General features: G+C 39.1%; 1 protein-coding gene across 3 annotated transcripts in view; it reads left to right on the forward strand.

Annotated features, from left to right (window-relative positions):
• The first annotated feature begins 8,553 nt into the window (after window positions 1-8,553).
• The window catches only part of LOC150081753 (2-oxoglutarate dehydrogenase complex component E1-like), a 1,213,922-nt gene continuing 1,201,677 nt past the window's right edge, over window positions 8,554-20,798 (forward strand). For all 3 annotated transcript variants that reach the window (XM_090378853.1, XM_090378854.1, XM_090378852.1), the window contains exon 1: window positions 8,554-8,936. In XM_090378853.1, coding sequence (XP_090234979.1) covers window positions 8,733-8,936 — 204 coding nt within the window. In that variant the 5' untranslated portion in view covers window positions 8,554-8,732. The remainder of the gene's footprint in view (window positions 8,937-20,798) is intronic.

The following is a 20,798-nucleotide window of genomic DNA, read 5'->3' on the forward strand; positions in this document are numbered from 1 at the left end:
TTTGCATTATTATTAGCCATACAGTGCAGGAAAGCCTAAGACTTTTGCTGCACCAGCCAAAAAATTATCTGAATTACCCTGAGAGAGAGAGAGAGAGAGAGAGAGAGAGAGAGAGAGAGAGAGAGAGAGAGAGAGAGAGAGAGAGAGAGAGAGAGAGAGAGAGAGAGAGAGCAATCACAAAGAAAGAGAAGAATGATGATATCCAGCTCAGGACCCTGGGTGTGCCAAGCGCATACTGACCAGATGTGAGCCCCTGGGGTTGTGGCCAATCTGCAATTGCGTGGCATCCTTCTGAGCTGTATGGATATCCTTCATGCTAAGTGTTTTTTTCAGCTTCAATTGACTAGGTTTAGGCTGGGTTTCAGTGTGATCTTCTTTTCTATGCAGTTGACGATCTGTATGACTGGAAAGATTCGAAGAACCATGAATGCTACTCAGGTGTACAGGTTTACACCTGAGTAGCATTCAGGTGTAAACCTGAGTAAGACTATCAGGGTTGCTCTTGCTCACTTGAAGGGGGTGGGAGGCCGTTATTAGACCGCACAATTCCTTCAATTTCGTTTCAATAATTAGCATTATAGACGCTTGAAAGATGTCGAATATCGCCTGAGTTGGGCGATACTCTAGGCGTCCTGAATTTTCTGTAGCTGAGGATGTCTGTCTACATCCTTCTTAAAATGAGGCCTCCAGACCTGTATACAGTACTCTAGGTGTGGCCTGACCATTGCCTTATACAAGGGAATAATCACCTCCTTATACCTGCTGGAAAAATTCCTGTATATCATTGACAATTCTCCATGAGCTACTCTTGCAGCCCGTCTGCACTGCTCAGAAAACTTCATATCTGCCTGCACAACCACCCCAAGGTCCCTTTCATTCTCTACCACTGTCAGTGTAGTACCACAGAGTTGATATGTTGCTCTGGGGTTGCTGTTTCCCATGTTTAGTTCTTTACATTTGTCAATGTTAAACTTCATTTGTCACCTCTCAGCCCATCTGCTCAACCTTTCCAGATCCTGTTGCAGCATAGTGTCAGTAGTGTCCTTGACAACCCTGCCAACCTTTGTATCGTCTGCAAACTTGGACATTAAGCTTGATATACCATCATCAATATCATTTATAAACACAGAAAACAATAATGGACCCAACACTGAGCCCTGAGGGACTCCACTAATAACATTAGTCCACGATGAGCAGTGTCCATTGATTACCACTCTCTGTCTTCTCCCCCTCAACCACCCCTTTATCCATAGCAGCAATTTGCCTCCAATGTCACACTGCTCCAATTTGTGTAGCAGTCTTCCATGTGCAACAGTATCAAAAGCCTTTCTAAGATCCAAGTGTATAATATCAAAGCTATTCCCTGCATCCAGTTCTTTTGTGACTGCATCATAATATCCAATCAAATTGGTCAGGCAAGACTTCCCCTTAACAAAACCATGCTGTGTCCGAGCTATAACTGAAGTCTTGTCTAAATGATCCTGCAGTGCTTCTTTAACCAGTGCCTCCATTAATTTTCCTGGAACAGAAGTTAAGCTCACAGGTCTATAATTACTTGTGTCAGCCTTTGATCCTCCTTTGTGAATTGGGGTCACATTTGCACATTTCCAGTCTATGGGTACCTCCCCTGAGTCCAAGGAAGCTCTCATAATTATGGCTCAGGGTTTGCTTACTTCCCTTTCTGCCTCCTTTAATATAACTGGACAGATCCCATCCACCCCGGGTGCCTTTCTTGTGTTTATCTTCAACAGTTTTTCCTACACTTTACTCCCAGTTATTTCAAGATTCTGTAGCTCACTGCTAGTGTTGAATACACCTCTGGCATTCCCCTCGCTAAATAACTCCTCATGTGTGAATGTCAATGCAAAATATTCATTTAGTTTGTTAGCTACCTGAGCAGGGTCATCAACAGTTGACCAATCAATATCAAGTGGACCAATCTGATTCATCCCCTTCCTTCTAGAGTTTACATAAGTAAAGAACTCTTTGCTGTTTTTCTTTGCATCCCTTGCCAAGGATTTCTCGTAATCTGCCTTCGCCTGCCTAACCTCCTTTGTAACTTGGTTGCATATCAACTTGTATCTATCATAGGCTTCTGTGTCATGTGTTAATTTGTAAGTATCCCATGCATTTTTCTTCTCTGCCATATGCCTCATTAGTTCATCTGACATCCATTTTGGCCTAAACCTTGAACAATATTTCTTAGTTGGTATGTAAAGCCTAGTAGCTTCCAAGATAAGTTCTTTGAATGTTTCCCATTTTGAATTTGCTGTTGGTAACATCATCAGTTGGTCCCACTGTATAGAATTTAAATACTGTCTCAGACCATTGGAATTGCCTTTACGAAAGCAATAACCGTTCCCTTTACCCCTAATGGTAGTTACCTCCTTGAGTAAATCCCACTTCAGCACACTGTGATCACTGCCACCTAGTGGTTCGTTTATCTGCAGATTCTTAATGCATGAAGAATCACTGCTGATAATCAAATCAAGAGTATTACTCCCTCTAGTTGCCTCCCGAACATGCTGATGTAGAACACAATCATCCAATAGATCCACAAAAGCCCTGCTAGTGTGTGAGTGACCATCCCCCAAATTCCAGTCAATATCTGGGAAATTAAAATCCCCCATTATAAGACTCTCTGATTTACTGGCCCACTCTATTTCCCTGTACAGTTTCTTATTATACTCATCAGAGTCATTAGGCCTATAGCACACTCCTACTCTCAATTTTGAACTCCCAATGCTTATGTCACACCCACTGACTCAACACTGCACTGTACAGCGATGTCGACTGGCTTCACTTCCTTGGTTTTTATGTGTTTCTTAACTATTAGCATAACCCCTCCTCCCTTCCTGTCCTGTCTATCCTTCCTGTACACATTGTACTCCCCAAATTCTAGTTCTGCATCCCTTATATCTGTGTGACACCACGTCTCTGATGTCCCAACAATATCTGCCTTTGATGTTTTGAGCAATACCTCAAATTCATCAAATTTATTTACTAAACTCCTAGCATTGGTGTACACGCAAGTATACCTGCACCTGTTTCTATTCTTAGCTACCCTAACACAACCCATGTGTTTACTTGTACCGCAATGGCTCCCAGCAGTCTCTGAAATATCAATCATCTTGTTTTTCAGGCTTCTGCTCATTCTAATAGAAGAAGTGCAAGAATCTCTTTCACCTCTGCCAGTGGCTACTGTCAGTCTATTGGTCTTTGTCTCCCCCCAAGCTAGCAGTTTTCCGACCCACCTAACACTGCCTCGATAGCATCAGAAATATTCTTGCACCCTTTCTATTTAAGTGTATCCCATCCCTGTAGAAGCAATCTCTCCTGTTAACAAGTACAGTCCAGGCTGAAAAAAATTCTACCCCTTGAGCCTTGCACAATCTTTCCAGGGCCGAATTGATCGACAAGGCTCTCATCATATACTCCCTCCTATCGTGTCTGGGCAGAATTGCAGACACTTTCAAATTCAACCCTAATTCTCGGCTTTTGTCAACAGTGACCTGTACTTGTTAGGTAATTCTGCCGGTCTCCTACTCTTAATATCATTACAAATTAAAAATTATCTTGTGGAGAAAATTAAAAAGTTCTCATGAATGATAATTAGAATTTCAAGTGCAGACTGGGGTCTTTCTAGAAAATCGTTACTTTTATATTATAAAGCAGCGTTGTTACCTATTGTCACATATGCAGCAGGAGCCTGGTTTTATAGAACTGGAATAGTAAGAATCGCTAAGAAGTTACAAATGATACAAAGATCAACATTAGTTGTTTTCAATCGTGCTTGTAGAACAGCATCAACTGCAGCATTGCAAGTATTAACTGGAACTATGCCACTGGATTTATATGTTATTTTCAGGGGATTATATTACAGAATTAAAAGGGTGATACCAACTATATATCTAAATATACAGCTCAATTTACAGGCTAATCCAAAGATAGAGAAGAAGAAATGTTGTAATGAACTGATCAATCTGTTGCAGACCAGATGGGACAGTTCCGCAACGGAAGTCGAAACAAGAAGTTTTATACCACAAGTTACATATCTACTAAATAAATCAACAAAAACATGGTTTTCAATGGGAATGGATACTTTATATATATAATAACAGGACATGGATCCCTCAATGAAACATTATTCCAACTGGGACTACTTGATACAGATTTATGTATATATGGTGCTGTAGAAAACTGGAAGCATGTAGTAGTAGTAGTAGTAGTAGTAGTAGCAGTGGCATTTGATGCAAGAAAGCAAGTGTATGAGCTTATGCAGCATCAGCCAAAAAAAAAAAAAAAAAAAATCACACCATTCCCTCCAAATGCTTGTCCAGTTCCTCCTTTAATTTATTCAACCTATCAACTTCCACAACGACAGATGGAAGTTTGTTCCAGCAATTAACCACCCGCTGGCGAAAGGCAAATTTCCGCACATCTAATCTACATCTGTCTTTTCTTAATTTGAATTTATGCCCCCTTAGGTTCGTAATCTGAACAAGTGGAAGGATCCCATCAGAATTCAGCGCGCTCAACCCTTTCAAGGCCTTATATACCTCAATCAGATCACCGCGCAGGTGCCTAGTCTCCAGCCACTGCAATTTGCAGAACTTAAGCCTCTCTTGGTAAGAGGATCCCTTCATTCCCCTCACCAATCCTTTTGCCCTTCTCTGTACACGCTCAAGTAAATCTACATCCTTCCTAAAATGAGGCCTCCAGACCTGTACGCAGTACTCAAGGCGTGGCCTGACCATTGCCTTATACAGAGGGATAATCACCTCCTTTTCCCTGCTAGCAAAATTCCTATATATCATTGACAAAACCCCATGACCTGCCCTGGCAGCCTGTCTGCATTGCTCAGAAAACTTCATATTTGACTGCACAATTACTCCCGTCTTTTTCATTTTCTACCACCTTAAGTGTAGTACCACACAGTTGGTACGTTTCTCTGGGGTCACTTCTACCCATATGCAGTACTTTGCATTTGTCAAGGTTAAACTTCAGTTGCCACTTCTTAGCCCATCTGCCCAAATTATCTAGATCCTGTTGCAGTAACACACTGCCATTACTGTCATTAACAACCCTGCCAACCTTTGTATCATCTGAAAACTTCGACATTAAGCCTGATATACCTTCATCAATATCATTGATAAATATACAAAACAACAGTGGACCTAACACCGAACCCTGTGGGACTCCACTAATAACATTAGTCCAAGAAGAGCAGCACCCATTGATTACCACCCTCTGTCTTCTCCCACTTAACCATCCTTTTATCCATTGTAGCAACTTACCCTTAATACCATTCTGCTCCAATTTGTACAATAGTCTTCCATGAGCAACAGTGTCAAAAGCTTTCCTGAAATCCAAATATATGATATCAAAATTATTTTTTGCATCCAGTTCCTTTGTAACCACATCATAATATCCTATCAAATTTGTCAGACAAGACTTTCCCTTAACAAACCCATGCTGTGTTTGAATTATTGCTGCAGTCTTGTCTAGATAATCCTGCAATGCATCTTTAACCAGTGACTCCATTATTTTACCAGAACAGAAGTTAAACTAACTGGTCTGTAATTAATCGTGTCACCCTTCAATCCCCCTTTATGAATTGGGGATACATTTGCACATCTCCAGTCCGTGGGAACCTCCCCTGAGTCCAAGGACGCTCTCATAATTATGGCTAAGGGTTTGCTTAGTTGCTTTGCCGCCTCCTTTAATATAACTGGATAGATTCCATCCACCCCAGGTGCTTTTCTTATGTTTAACTTCAACAATTTCTCCTCCACTTTGCTTTCAGTTATTACAAAATCATTAAGTATCCTGCTACAATTTGATAACCTTCTGCCATTTTCAAACCTTAATAATTCCTCATGTGTGAATGTAGATGCAAAATACTCATTCAGTTTGTTTGCTATCTGAGCAGGATCATCAACAGTCGAACCATCGATGTCAAGTGGACCAATCAGATTCACCCCCTTCCTTTTAGAGTTTATATAAGTAAAGAAATCCTTGCTGTTTTTCTCAGCATCTTTTGCCAAGGATTTCTCGTAATCTGCCTTCGCCTGCCTAACCTCCTTTGTGACCTGATTACAGACTAGCTTATCTCTGCCATAGGCTTCTGAGTCGCTTGATAATTTATATGCATCCCATGCATTTTTCTTCTCTATTACGAGTCTCATTAGTTCATTAGATAACCATTTAGGCCTAAACCTTGAACAATATTTCTTAATAAGTATGAAACTTTTAGTAGCTTCCACAATTAATTCCCTGAAGCTTCCCACTTAGAATTTACTGTTGGTAACATCGTCAGTTTATCCCACTGTACAGGATTTAAAAACTGTCGTAGACCACTGTACTCACCTTTACGGAAGCAAAAACCCTTTCCTTTACCCCTGATGGTAATTAAATCTTTAAGTAAATCCCACATCAGTACACTGTGATCACTGCCACCTAGTGGTTCCTTTATCTGCAAATTCTTAATACAGGAATGATCACTGCTGATAACCAGATCAAGAGTATTACTTTCTCTGGTTGCCTCTCGAACATGCTGCAGCAGAAAACAATCATCCAATAAATCCACAAAAGTCTGACTAGTGTGTGAGTGACCACCAACAAGTTCCAGTCAATATCTGGGAAGTTAAAATCCCCCATTATAAGACATTCCGATTTACTAGCCCTTGAATTTCTCTGTACAATTGTTCATTGTACTCATTCCAGTCATTAGTTTTATACCACAAGTTACATATCTACTAAATAAATCAACAAAAACATGGTTTTCTATGGGAATGGATACTTTATATATATAATGACAGGACATGGGTCCCTCAATGAAAAATTATTCCAACTGGGACTACATGATACAGATTTATGTGTATATGGTGCTGTAGAAAACTGGAAGCATGTACTTTATGACTGTCGGTATTATGCTGATTTACGATTGCAAATGCAGGGCTGTGTTTCTAATTTCTATCCTGGAGAAGAAGAGCATCTTCCCTCCACCCGAGTAGCTTTTCAGAAATTGCAAGAATTTGCTAAAGTATTTAAAAGAAAACGACAGATGCTTTGCTAAGATTATATTAGCCATATAGCAATTAGTACTGAAGTTGGAGTCGCCAGCAGATTTTTTTTTATTATTTTTTATTCTATTTTATTTTTAATTTAAATTAAAATTTTTTAATATTTTTAAAATTTTTATTATTTTTTAAAATTTTCTTATTTTTATTTTATTTTTTATTGATTACCTTTTAATTTTCTTTTTTAATTTTTTATATTTATTTATTTTTTCTTATATACATTTATTATTATTATTATTATTATTATTATTATTATTATTATTATTTTATTATATTTTTTAACACCATGGGAACTTTTATTCTTTCTTCCTTTCTTTCCTTATTATTTTCCTTTTCTTCTTCTCCTCCTCTGGAGTGGGCCCCCAAGAGGAATCCGGCCCACCTGATGTTGATGGTAATATCAGGTGGGTCAGAGTCTCGAATTGAGACAGTACGAGTACTATTTGGACTGGCCCACCTTCCCGTGGTTTGGAATCATTTCTCCAGGTGATTGATGCTTCTGGACAGCCAAGAGCCCAGAACAGAACACACAAATAATACATACAAACTTACGTTTATCACATATCTGTCCCTTATGCATTGGTACTATTCTACACAGGGATACGAGGCTGAGTTGAACTGATGTTCTACGAGCCACCCTTTATAAAAACACGTCCATGAACACACGCATGTTATTCAGTTTTACTGAAAATGTTGAAAGCCTCTAGATCACCACAAGCTAACTATGATGATCACCACAGAGGATCCAAATTATTAACTACATGGTATAAGGAAGCCTGAGGCCTATGCTGCATTAGCCAAAAAAAAAAAAAAAAAATTCCCTAGAGAGAGAAGAATTTGACCCCAAGGGCTCACATCTGGTGAGTATGGGCTTGGCACACCTAGGGTCCTGAGCTGGATATCATCATTCTTCTTTTTCTTGGTGATTCCCTTTTACTTCTGACCCTTCTTCGTTCTCTCTCTCTCTCTCTCTCTCTCTCCCCCAGGGTTAAAAAAAATTTTTTTTTTGGCTGGTGCAGTATAAGCCTCAGGCTTCCTTGCACCATATGGCTAATAATAATAATAATAATAATAATAATAATAATAATAATAATAATAATATCCAGCTCAGGACCTCAGGACCCTGGGTGTGCCAAGCGCATACTCACCAGATGTGAGCCTCTGGGGTTGTATAGATCACAGAGAAGTAAGGGGGAAGAAATGGATTACGATCAGAATAACAGTGACAGGGGAATCAATGTATCTGCCGTTGGTAGGAGCTAATGCGGAAGGATGCTGGGAATTTATGATACTTAACTAAGTAAAAGAAATGCAGAAAATAACATTCAGCATTACCAGAATCGTATTTCGCTTCGAATTTTTATCATATAACAGTATGTCACGAAATGACAACATGTGACATCACTGTCGAATGCCATTGGCAATCACGAGGGGCTCGTCGTAACTGTGCGCAGATCATTTGTGTGACGTCACGATATTTCTAGCGGTGCAGAACGGTTTCGGTACTTCAGTAGCTGTAATGATTGCGACGTTTAAACATTTTTTTTAGTGTATATTTTAAAGCTGTGTGAACAAGTAACCTTTGTAACTGAAAACGCGTACGGAAGATTAGTGATTTACACTAACAAGAGAAAACTTTAAAATACTAGTATGCAACGTGTTAGGACGTTTTCCACCAATCTCAGAATAGAACTGGTAAAGTTATGGATAGCAAATGGACAGTTCAGTGATATGTTTTCACTTAGAACATACATGACACGTGCAGCACAGGAGCCTTTTCTAAATGGAAACTCATCAGTTTATGTGGAAGAAATGTATAGAAATTGGCAGAAGGATCCACACAGTGTTCATAAGGTATAGTTGAAGTCTCGCGTGAAAATTTTTAAAAATATCCCAGATATATTATTATTACTATTATTAGCCATATAGTGCAAGGAAGCCCGAGGCTTTTGCTGCGCAAGCCTCGGTCTTCCTTGCACTATATGGATCCTTACACTTTGCTGCGCAAGCCAAAAAAAAAAAAAAAAAAAAAAATTCTGATTACTCTGAGAAGTAAAAGCGAATCACCAAGAAAGAGAAGAATGATGATATCCAACTCAGGACCCTGGATGTCCAAGCCCATAGTCGCCAGACGTGAGCCCCTGGGGTTTAATTTCTTTTTGCTACTTAAATATCGCGAAATTTTGGTTTGGTATATGTGTACTGGCCAATCTGCAGGTTAAAATAAAAACATTTCCCCCCCCCCCATTCCTCCGCCATTCATAAATAAACAGAATGGATAAATAGTTTAATGATGTGTGCGCACATTGCTCAGCTCACTCATTTTTACATATTAAATAAATAATATTTTTAAATCTTGGTGCTGCTGAGTGTGATGTGCACGGGTGTTCTCTGCCGTACTTATGGCTCTGGGACTCCCATTAGACGAAGGAAAGGGGAGGGGATGACAATGAGTTGACCAGAAAATTGTATTGGAAAATTACTTATCTTGATGTCTATGGAGCTAGATCTGGTTATTTAAATTTTTCTAGAGAATGAAGTAATGAATGGCTGACTTTTCGAGTCAGTGAGGCAGAGCTGTACCAGGACAGAGCCCATCACCAGTACTACCCCTACATCGCTTACAAAGGCACAGAAATTTAGGATTTAAAAAAAAAAATTGAATTTTTAAATTTGTAGATACTGCTAAATATGTGTGGAAAATTTCAGTATCTGGTACCCCTGGGCGTGGTCAACAAATGGTCGAAATGAATGACGAGGTTTCCCCCCCCTCCTGCCAATCACACAAAAAACCCTCGCGACAAAAGGTCATGTGACACTCTTACAACCATCATTTTGCAAAAGACATATTTACACACTCACTCGCTCCATTAAGGTTAAACAAAGAACAAGCACAAGAAAGCAAAGAAAAGACGGCAGCAGGACAAAGAAACAAAACCAACCAAAGAAAAAGTCACCGCACCAGCAAGAGTACAACCACACCAAAGAATGGCAAAGAAAAACTAACTAACTTACTGCTAAACTCACAAGCATACTACCAAATAATCAAAAACACAAATAACAGAAATTACGCATTCACAATAATCAGCCAATCACAGAATTTCACAGAATGACCGAGAGCAAAAACATCACATGACCTTTTGTTCATCAAGTGACGTTTCTCTGTAACGTACTTTTGACTCGCTGCCAAAAATGAAGTAGTAAGGGTTAAAGGGTGGGTAGGATGGATAAATTTAAATGAAAGACTATCAAAAAAACCACACTCCTCACTCCTTTTGCTTGAATTCGCCTTGAATTAGTGGTGTAAATGAACTTATCCTTTTTTCATTGAAATGAAAATCTATCAAAACACTCACACTTCTTTTGCTTGAATCTGCCCCGAATTAGTGGCTTAACCTATCCTTTTTTCGCTAAACAAAAATTAAAGTTGATTAAAACGCTACCCTTCCTATAAGTGTTTTTTTCCTTCTAATTGCAACTATTATTCTCAGTTCACATCCTTCATGTGACCTTCTGTCCGTCACTTAGTTTTTCCCTGTAACTCATCATATATCACTTGTAAGGGAGGAGGAATCATGTCCTTCACTTCGACAGTTTGTAGGTCACGCACTGTGGCTAGCAAACACATCCTCCACTTCGACTGTGCTGGCCATGCCCAGGGATAATGGATACTTAAGTTCAGCCAATATGTGAGCACAACATGTATTTTGTTCTTTATTTATTTATGCTGTTTATTTAAGTGAGAGTTAGGGAATCAAAGTTTGTATTTTTGATCGGGCATGGGAATAGTTCATTGGCAGAGCTCACTCCTGTGCATCAGGCGACACATAGGCAATCTCCAAGGAAGAATACACTAGTCCCAAATGAACTAGTTATTATTGGTAACTCTATTCTCAGGGAGACGGGGAATATACTATGCAAGAAGAATAGGTGGAACAGGACCAGGGTACATTTGCCAGGGACAAAAGTTGATGACGTAGAGCAGATATCATCTTTTATGGGCACAAAAGGTGATATTGTTGTACATGTTGGAACTAATGACATTAAGAGTAAGAGATCTGCAGATTTACTCCACAAGTACAGGTCAATGTTAAAAAAAAAGTTGCGAGTTAGGGTTGAATGTGAAAGTGTCTGCAATTCTGCCCATACACAATAGGGGCAGTATATGATGAGAGTCTTGTCAATCAATTCGGCCCTGGAGAGATTGTGCAATGCTCAAGGGGTAGAATTTTTTCCAGCCTGGTCTGTGCTTGTTTACAAGAGAGACTGCTTCTACAGGGATGGGGGGCACACTTAAATAGAAAGAGTGCAAGAATATTTGATGATGCTATCGAGGCAGTGTTAGGTGGGTTGGAAAACTGCTAGCTTGGGGGAGATACACAGACTAAAAGGTTAACAGTGGCCGCAAGCAGAGGCAAAAGTGATTATTGCAGTGCTTCTATTAGAATGAGCAGCAGCCTGGAAAGTAAGGTAAGTTTTTTTTGTGAAGCCCTCATGGCTGTATTAATGACTTTTGTATAGCTGCTCCTTAATGTTCTGTAACTCTTCATTAATAAATGTGCTAGTTCTGTAAGGTGCCAGTTGTTCTACATCTTTGTAATGCTTTTCTAGTATGCATAACTTTGCACCCAACACAGGTAAGCACAGGTGTCTGTCAAGAAACTGAGCCACTGTGCTTTATTTTCCTTTTTGTTGATATAGTGGGGACACTACAGATCATGGATAAAGGATGCTTTCCTTTCAGTTCAGAATGCATGGTAGTTGGTAATGTCCTCTGTTTCTAGTTGGTGGATCACTTCCTCTTTGAATCTACCACAGTTTGTTATCTTTATTGAAAATCTTGTCCTGGAATATTTGATGATGGTGCAGTGGGCCTCAGTTAGGAGTTCCAAGTTGAAGCAGCTGCTCATTAATGGTCACTTGTGGCTCAAGCATCAGAACTGACTAATCCAAGATTTTTGATTAAGAGAGAGAGAGAGAGAGAGAGGGAGAGTGTGTGTTTTTTTTTTTTTATGAAACCCCAAACATGAAAGGTATTAAAACCTATAGTACTTAGTACCGTGCATGGGCTGAAGGTTGAGTAGATGAAAGAAGATACTGTACTTGTTGACATTAGACTTGAAATTCTGTAGATTGTAATTTTCAGGAAATACTTATGAAGGTTGTTCCAGAAAACAGAAGTTGTACGAAGAAATGAGGAAAAAGAAAATTTGCTTCTGTTAGTTTGAAGTTGGACAGGAAAAGGATGTTGACTCGATGCAGTACATGTTTGTACTGTTTTGGAAGGGAAAGCAGGAATTACAGAAGCAAATTCAGAAGAACAGTGCCCATGGAAGAATCTACAGAAAAGGCATGCAGCAGAAGCAGAATGTCTTTGAGACAAAGTGGAGAGACTTTGTTAGAGATGAGTCATTAATTAAACTAACTGCTCTCCTTTGAATGGAATCTACAAGCCTCAGGGAGGTATTGGGGGCTTGGCCCCAGATGTGGGAACAGCATTCTATGGTAGGGCGGATTTGTGATTTGTACAGAATGAACGCTGTTTGGAAGCAAAATTAACAGTAAGAGTATTTGCCATATAGTGCAAGGAAGCCACAGGCTTTTCCTGCACTAGCAAAAAAAAAAAAAAAGAAAGAAACCTAACGAAGTAGATAAGAAAACACAAATTATTTGTTTCCCTCCTCACACAGGTAAGTATCCAATAGACTTTTGAATTTATCCAAACTCTCAGCCTAAACTTCCTGCGACAGAAACTTGTTCCAACTATCAACTGGGTAGCTAAAAGAAAGCTTCCTACAATCTAATCTAAACCTCAAGCCCTGTAATTTGAATTTATGACCTGTATTTCTGGAATTGTTTAGAACAGTTAGAATTCTACCTTCATTCAGTCTACTAATCCCTCTCAGAGCCTTATAACCTCAATCAGTTTTAAACTGGCAACCAGGTCACCTCTGAGGTGCCTGGTTGCCAAGCTCTGTAGTCCATGTAATTGTAGCCTTTCCTCATAGTCGGACAACTCGGATGGTTCTCACCATTTGAGTTGTCCGTCTTTGGATCCTTTCAATAAGCTCAATGTCTTTTTTCAGATGTGGTCTTGAACACAGTATTCCAAATTTGGTGTTACAATTTAAGTTACCCAGTGGGATTATGACCTCCCTGTCTCTACAGGATAACGTTTGAAAAATTATCGAAAGGACACCATGGGCTTTCCTGGGCTGCCTGTTTGTGTTGTTGAGAAAACTTCATATCTACCCATATTGTTACTCCCAGATCCCTTTCCTCCTCCACTGATTTTAATTCAACCCCATGAAGTGTATAATTTATTTGTGGGTTGCTGTTTGTAAATGCCGAGCGATAAAGAGAAAGCCAGTTATTTAGATGCAGAGGAAGCAATATTTGTAATGTGATTATGCCAAGAGAGATTGGACGTCAGGGTAATCCCCGATTGAGATATATGATCTTGCCTAGAAATCAGAATGTCATTGAAGATGAGTATAAGTATAGGAGCAGACGAATTTTAGAGATATTAGACAGGACTGAGTTTGAGAAGGTTTGAAATAAACTAAGTTATCCTTGCCACACTGGAGAATTACCTTGAGGTCAGAATTTAAGGAATTAGTAATGGATATTCAAGAAGTTTTAGTTAATTGTACAGCGAAAGGTTTCTCAAACTGGAAGGTGGAATGCAGTGTGCTATCATCAGCATAACTATGGACAGGATTTCCGGTCAATGGAAGAAGGTCATTAATATACAAGAGAAAAAGAGTGGGAGAAAGAACTAAACCTTGGGGAACACCAGCATTGGCTGAAGTAGCAATTAGAAGACAGAGAGCCATCTACCATCATCTGCAGTGAGTCGTCAGAGATAAAACTGGATATCCAATTACAAAAAACAGTTGTTAGACCATAAGATTATTTAGAAAACCTTTATGCCAAAGCTTTTGAAATGTTAAGAGTCTAAAATGTCAAGAGACATTTTAGACTTTAGATTTTCATGAACTTTTCCATTCAGTTTGTTCAAAAATGGGTAAAATAAGCGAGAATATCACCAGTGGGTCAACACTGATGGTATCCATTCTGGCAATTATTGATCAGATGGAAGGTTACTAGATAGTTTAAGATTTGGCAGTTAATAGATTTCTCCATTATTTTAGAAACAGAAATAGTAAGTTCAATGAGATGATGATTGGATGGGAGGGATTTGAGAACAAGTGGAGAAATATCATCAGAACCTGGAGGTTTCTTAGCATCAAGATTGTTCAAAATCCTTCTGACATACTTTTGATGGAAGACCAGAGGTTGGTCAAATGCAGGGTAGTAGGAATGGTAGGAGGTGGTTTACCAAGGTCATCAGTACACGAGTTTGAAGAAAGTAGGATGCTAGTAGATCAGCTTTATTTTTGGCTGAAGTAGCAATAGAACCATCTGGTTTTGATAAAGGTGGGAATGGAGATGGCCAGCAGTTGCAGCCAATAGCTTTGGCAGGAGACCAGAATGCCCAACTACCATTTGGACAGAAATTGAGTTTTTTTTTTTTTTTTTTTAACTCTTAGCCTATTGAAAATCTAGTTTGGATGATTAATAACAGCCTTACAATTGTTGTGAGCTTTGGTGGTGGCAGAAAATGAACCTGGAGATTTGAATATAAGCAAACTGCAATATGCTATATTCTTATCTTGAACAACTTTAGCACATTTATTGGATAACCAAAGTTTAGATAAAGGCTATTTTAAGATGGATGAGGATAAAGGAATTCATACCTCCAAGAATAATTTCACTGACACGAACTCAGCAAACGTTCTATTTCAATGAGCAGTAGCCTGGAAAACAAGTTGCTAGGGATTTCAGAGACTGCTGGGAGTCATCACAGAACAAGTAAATACATGGTCTGTGTTAGAGTAGCTAAGATTAAGAACAGGGGCATGTATACCTGTGTGTACACCAATGCTAGGAGTTTAGTAAATAAAATTGATGAATTTGAGGTGCTGGTCAAAACATCAAAGGCAGATATGGTTGGGATATCAGAGACGTGGTATCACACAGAATTGGAATTTGGGGAGTATAATGTGTAGGGGAAGAATAGGCAGGGGAGGAGGTGTTGTGTTGTTAGTTAAGAAACACAAAATCTAGAGAAGTGCATCTAGTTGACATGGGTGGACGGTACAGTGTCGAGTCAGTGTGGTGCGACATAAGCACTGGGAAAGTGAAATTGAGAGTAGGAGTCCTTATGGGCCTAATGACTCTGATGAGTATAATGAACAACTGTAGAGGGAAATAGAGTGGGCCAGTAAATCAGATTGTCTTATAATGGGGGATTTTAACTTCCCAGATATTGACTGGGACTTCTGAGTTAGTCACTCGCACATTAGCAAGGCTCTTTTGGATTTGTTGGATAATTGTTTTCTACAGCAGCATGTTCGAGAGGCAACCAGAGGGAGTAATACTCCTGATTTAATTATTAGTAGTGATACTTGATGCATTAAGAATCTGCAGATAAATGAACTACAAGGTGGCAGTGATCACAGTTTGCTGATTGGGATTTACTCAAAGATGTCAGGGGTAAAGGTTAGGGTTCTTGCTTTCGTAAAGGTCACTACGATGGTCTGTTTTTAAAGTCTATACATTGGGAACAACTGATGATGCTACCAACAGCAAATTCTAAATGGGAAGCATTCAAGGAAGTAATCTTGGAAGCTACTAGGCTTTTTGTCCCAACTGAGAAATACTGTTCAAGGTTTAGGCCCTAATGGATGTCAGATGAACTAATGGGACTCGTAGCAGAGAAGAAAAATGCATGAGATGCTTATAAATCGTCAGTTGACACAGAAGCCTATGGTAGATATAAGCTGGTGTTGTAATCAAGTCACAAAGGAGGTTAGGTAGGCAAAGTAAGTATGTTTTAGGATAAGGTGGCTCCTAGAATGTTAGTTCAACTCTGCCTTGTTTCACAAATAAATAAAAGTTATTTAACACTAACTAAATCTCCACATTTAGCAGTAACAAAGACAAAGTTATCAGCAGCCAATCCCCAAAATAGAGGACAAAATTGCAATGTACTATTAACTGAACATTTTAAAGTTAAAAAAAAAAAAAGTTGTAATAACAACTTCTTTAAATTTAACATTATTGACATTATTTACAACTTAATAAAAATTTACAAGTAGATACCCGACTACCAACAAAACGAGTGCTGAAAATCAAAGCTAAATTTGATTTCAACAGTATATCTAACCTTAATACAAATTGTGCATACATAGCCATCAATTGCACAGCCATAAATGCTTACATCCTAACCCCGCAGCTGAATTGAGTGCACGGGTACAAATGGTAAGATAAAATCATGAAATATACAGTTATTTACAAGAGGCAAAATCCACTTAAAGTTTATGATACAAAGTAATTTTATTACACCTTGTTACTTATAGCGGTGTCATTTCAGTTGAGCAGAAAAGAACACCTACTCTGGGAAGTGTTCCTAGTGAAAGTTTGCAAAGACCGATAGGAGCCGGCATACTGAATGAGTAGATATTTATTGCCCAGAACAAAACTGTTCGGCAACGAACTGTTTATTGAGGATCTTAATTCCTCCCTAAAGTTGTCATGCCAAGGACATTGATAAAATACGTGCTCCCAGCTCTCACTTTCTCCACAGCTACATAAGTCCATTCTGGAAAGTTTGAACTGAAAAAGTTTCTGGTTCAAAGATCCATGCCCTGTTATTATGTAAGACAAGTAGATGTCAAGAGAACAATTTTGCTTCTTATTAATAAGAAAGAAAACCTCTGGGATAAATATTCTTGTCACCAGCAGTAGTATCCTGATGGGTCTGCCAAATGTTCACACAGGCAGACAAATTCATTTTTTTTCATTCATTTATTTATTACACACAATTTATAATTTCAAGATTATTTACATCAATTTATATACAGGATTTATATACCAGATTTATTTACATATATTAATATGCTATCTCTACAATCTTAGTTCATGTATGTGTGTGTATTTTCTTGTAACGGGGTGGCTCCCAGGCATAAGCCCATCTTAACCTTGATAACCTACAGGCAGATTACGAGAAATCTTTGGAAAGGATGCAAAGAAAAACAGTAAAGGGTTCTTTACTCATGTAAACTCTAGAACAGGCCTGGCCAACCGGCGAGCCACGTGGCCTGCCAGAGGATTTTTATACTACTGACTACATCAGTGGGAAATCATTGACTAGCTGCACTAGGCAGGATAAATAATGACAAAGATAATACTAGACTAGCTGTACTTCCATGATCCCACCACTCCTTTCCTTCTTCGAACTGGAAACTCTGCAGATGGAAGTAATTGATTTACAGTGCAACAGTAAAATACATTCACACCACAATATCAAAATTAACTTTTACAACATGTTTGTACTTGTCTGTACAACATGTCTGTACTTATTAACAGGAGAGACTGCTTCTACAGGGATGGGATATGCTTAAATAGAAAGGGTGCAAGAATATTTGTTGATGCTATCGAGGCAGTGTTAGATGTGTCGGAAAACTGCTAGCTTGGGGGGGGGATACAAGGACTAATAGATTAACAGTAGCCACTGGCAGAGGTGAAAGTGATTCTTGCACTGCTTCTGTTGGAATGAGCAGCAGCAGCCAGGAAAACAAGATGCAGGATATTTCCGAGACTGCTGGCATTCATTGCGGTACAGGTAAACACATGGGTTGTATCAGGGTAGCTAAGAATAGGAACAGTTGCATGTATACTTGCGTGTACACCAATGCTAGGAGTTTGGTAAATAAATTTGATGAATTTGAGGTATTGCTCAAAACATCGAAGGCAGATATTGTTGGAATATCAGAGACGTTGTGTCACATAGATATAAGGAATGCAGAACTGGAATTTAGGGAGTACAATGTGTACAGAAAGGATAGACAGGAAGGGAGGAGGGCTATGCTATTAGTTAAGAAACACATAAAATCCAAGGAAGTGAAGCCAATCGACATCGCTGGACAGTGCAGTGTCGAGTCAGTTTGGTGTGACATAAGCATTGGGAGATCAAAATTGAGAATAGGAGTGTGCTGTAGACGTAATTACTCTGATGAGTATAATAAAAAAGAACCTGTACAGGGAAATAGTGGACCAGTAAATCAGAGAGTCTTATAATGGGGGATTTTAATTTCCCAGATATTGACTGGAATTTGTGAGTTGGTCACTCACATTAGCAAGGCTTTTGTGGATTTATTGGATGATTGTTTTCTACATCAGCATGTTTGGGAGGCAACTAGAGGGAGTAATACTCTTGATCTGATTATCAGTAGTGATTCTTCATGCATTAAGAATCTGCAGATAAAGGAACCACTAGGTGGCAGTGATCACAGTATGCTGAAGTACGATTTACTCAAAGAGGTAACTACCATCAGGGTAAAGAGAAGGGTTTTTGCTTTCGTAAAGGCGACTACAATGGTCTGAGACAGTATTTAAATTCTATGCAGTGGGACCAACAGAGATGTTACCAACAGCAAATTCAAAATGGGAAGCATTCAAAGAACTTATCTTGGAAGCTACTAAACTTTACATACCAACAAAGAAATATTGTTCAAGGTTTAGGCCTAAATGGATGTCAGATGAACTAATGAGACATATGGCAGAGAAGAAAAATGCATGGGATACATATAAATTAATGGGTGACATGGAAGCCAATAATAGATATAAGCTGGTCTGTAACCAAGTCACAAAGGAGATTAGGTAGACAAAGGCAGATTATGAGAAATCCTTGGCAAAGGATACAAAGAAAAACAGAAAATAGTTCTTTACTTATGTAAACTCTAGAAGGAAAGGGATGAATTAGTTTGGTCCACTGGATATTGATGGTTCAATGGATGAGGATCCTGTTCAGGTGGCTAACAAACTAAACGAGTATTTTGCATCTACATTCACACATGAGGAGTTATTCAGGAAGGGAAATGCCAGAGGTGAAGTAAACTCTGGCAGTGAGCTAGATGATTTTGTAATAACTGAGAGGAAAGTGGAGGAGAAATTGTTGAGGATAAACATAAAAAAGGCACTTCGGGTGGACGAGATCTATCCAGTTATATTAAAGTAGGCAGCAAAGGAAGTAAGCAAATCCTTAGCCATAATTATGAGAGCTTCTTTGGACTCAGGGGAGGTACCCATGGACTGGAGATGTGCAAATGTGTCCCCAATTCACAAAGGAGGATCAATGGGTGACACAAGTAATACTTTTGAGTTTAACTTCTGTTCTCGGAAAATTAATGGAGCCACTGTTTAAAGAAGCACTGCGGGATCATCTAGACAAGACTTCAGTTATAGGTTGGACTCAGCATGGTTTTGTTAAGGGAAAGTCTTGCCTGACCAATTTGATTGGATACTATGATGCTGTCACAAAAGAACTGGATGCAGGGAATAATTTTGATATTATATATTTTGATTTTAGAAAGGCTTTTGATACTGTTGCACATGGAAGACTGCTACACAAATTGGTGCAGTGTGGCATTGGAGGCAAATTGCTGCTATGGATAAAGGGATGGTTGAAGGGGAGAAGACAGAGAGTGGTAATCAATGGACACTGCTTATCGTGGACTAATGTTATTAATGGAGTTCCTCAGGGTTCAGTGTTGTGTCCATTGTTGTTTTCTGTATTTATAAATGATATCGATGATGGTATATGAAGCTTAATGTCCAAGTTACAAAGATGATACAAAGGTTGGCAGGGTTGTTAAGGACACTCCTGATGCTATGCTGCTGCAACAGGATCTGGAAAGGTTGAACAGGTGGGCTGAGAGGTGGCAAATGAAGTTTAACATTGACAAATGTGGGAAACAGTAACCCCAGAGCAACGTATGAACTCTATGGTACTACACTGACAGTGGTAGAGAATGAAAAGGACCTGGGGGTAATTGTACAGGCAGATATGAAGTTCTCTGAGCAATGCAGATGGGCTGCAAGTGTAGCTACTGGTGTCTTGTCAATGATATACAGGAATTTTTCTAGCAGGGATAAGGAGGTGATTATTCCCTTGTATAAGGCAATGGTCAGGCCACACCTTGAGTACTGTAAACAGGTTTGGAGGCCTCATTTCAAGAAGGATGTGGAGCTGCCGGAACGAATACAGAGAAGGGCAACAAGATTAGTGAATGGAACAAAGGGTTGCTCTTACGAAGAAAGGCTTAAGTTTTGTAAATTACAGTGTCTGGAGACTAAGCACCAGCAAGGTGATCTGACTGAGGTGTATAAAGCCTTGAATGGTTTGAGCATGCTCAGTGCCGATGGGATTCTTCCTATTGCCCAGAAGAATCACCTGAATGGACATAAATTCAAATTGAGGAAAGACAGATGTGCGGAAATTTGCCTTTAGCCAGCAGGTGGTTGGTTGGTGGAACAGACTTCATCCTTTATTGTAGATGTTGATAGCTTAAATAAATTTAAGGCTCAGCTGGACAGGTATCTGGAACGAACGGAGGGGTGAAATGGGTTTGGTTTTTTTTTGGCTGATGCTGCATAAGCTTGCTTTCTTGCGTCATATGCCTCTACTAATGCTCAAGCTAACATGTATGTGACAACGGAAAAGTATCCCAAATTAAGATTTTTTTGCACAAAATAAATTGGAGTACCTTCGGGTCACCTTAAGCGTTTATGAAACTTTCTTTTCAAAAATGAAATTTATTAAAAGTAAATCTCGAGCTTCAATAACAGATGAAAAATGGAAAACCAATT

The sequence above is a fragment of the Mastigoproctus giganteus genome, chromosome 8 (genome assembly GCF_048544385.1).
Source record: "Mastigoproctus giganteus isolate SK-2022 chromosome 8, ASM4854438v1, whole genome shotgun sequence".
In the NCBI taxonomy this organism is placed as follows: Eukaryota; Metazoa; Arthropoda; class Arachnida; order Uropygi; family Thelyphonidae; genus Mastigoproctus; species Mastigoproctus giganteus.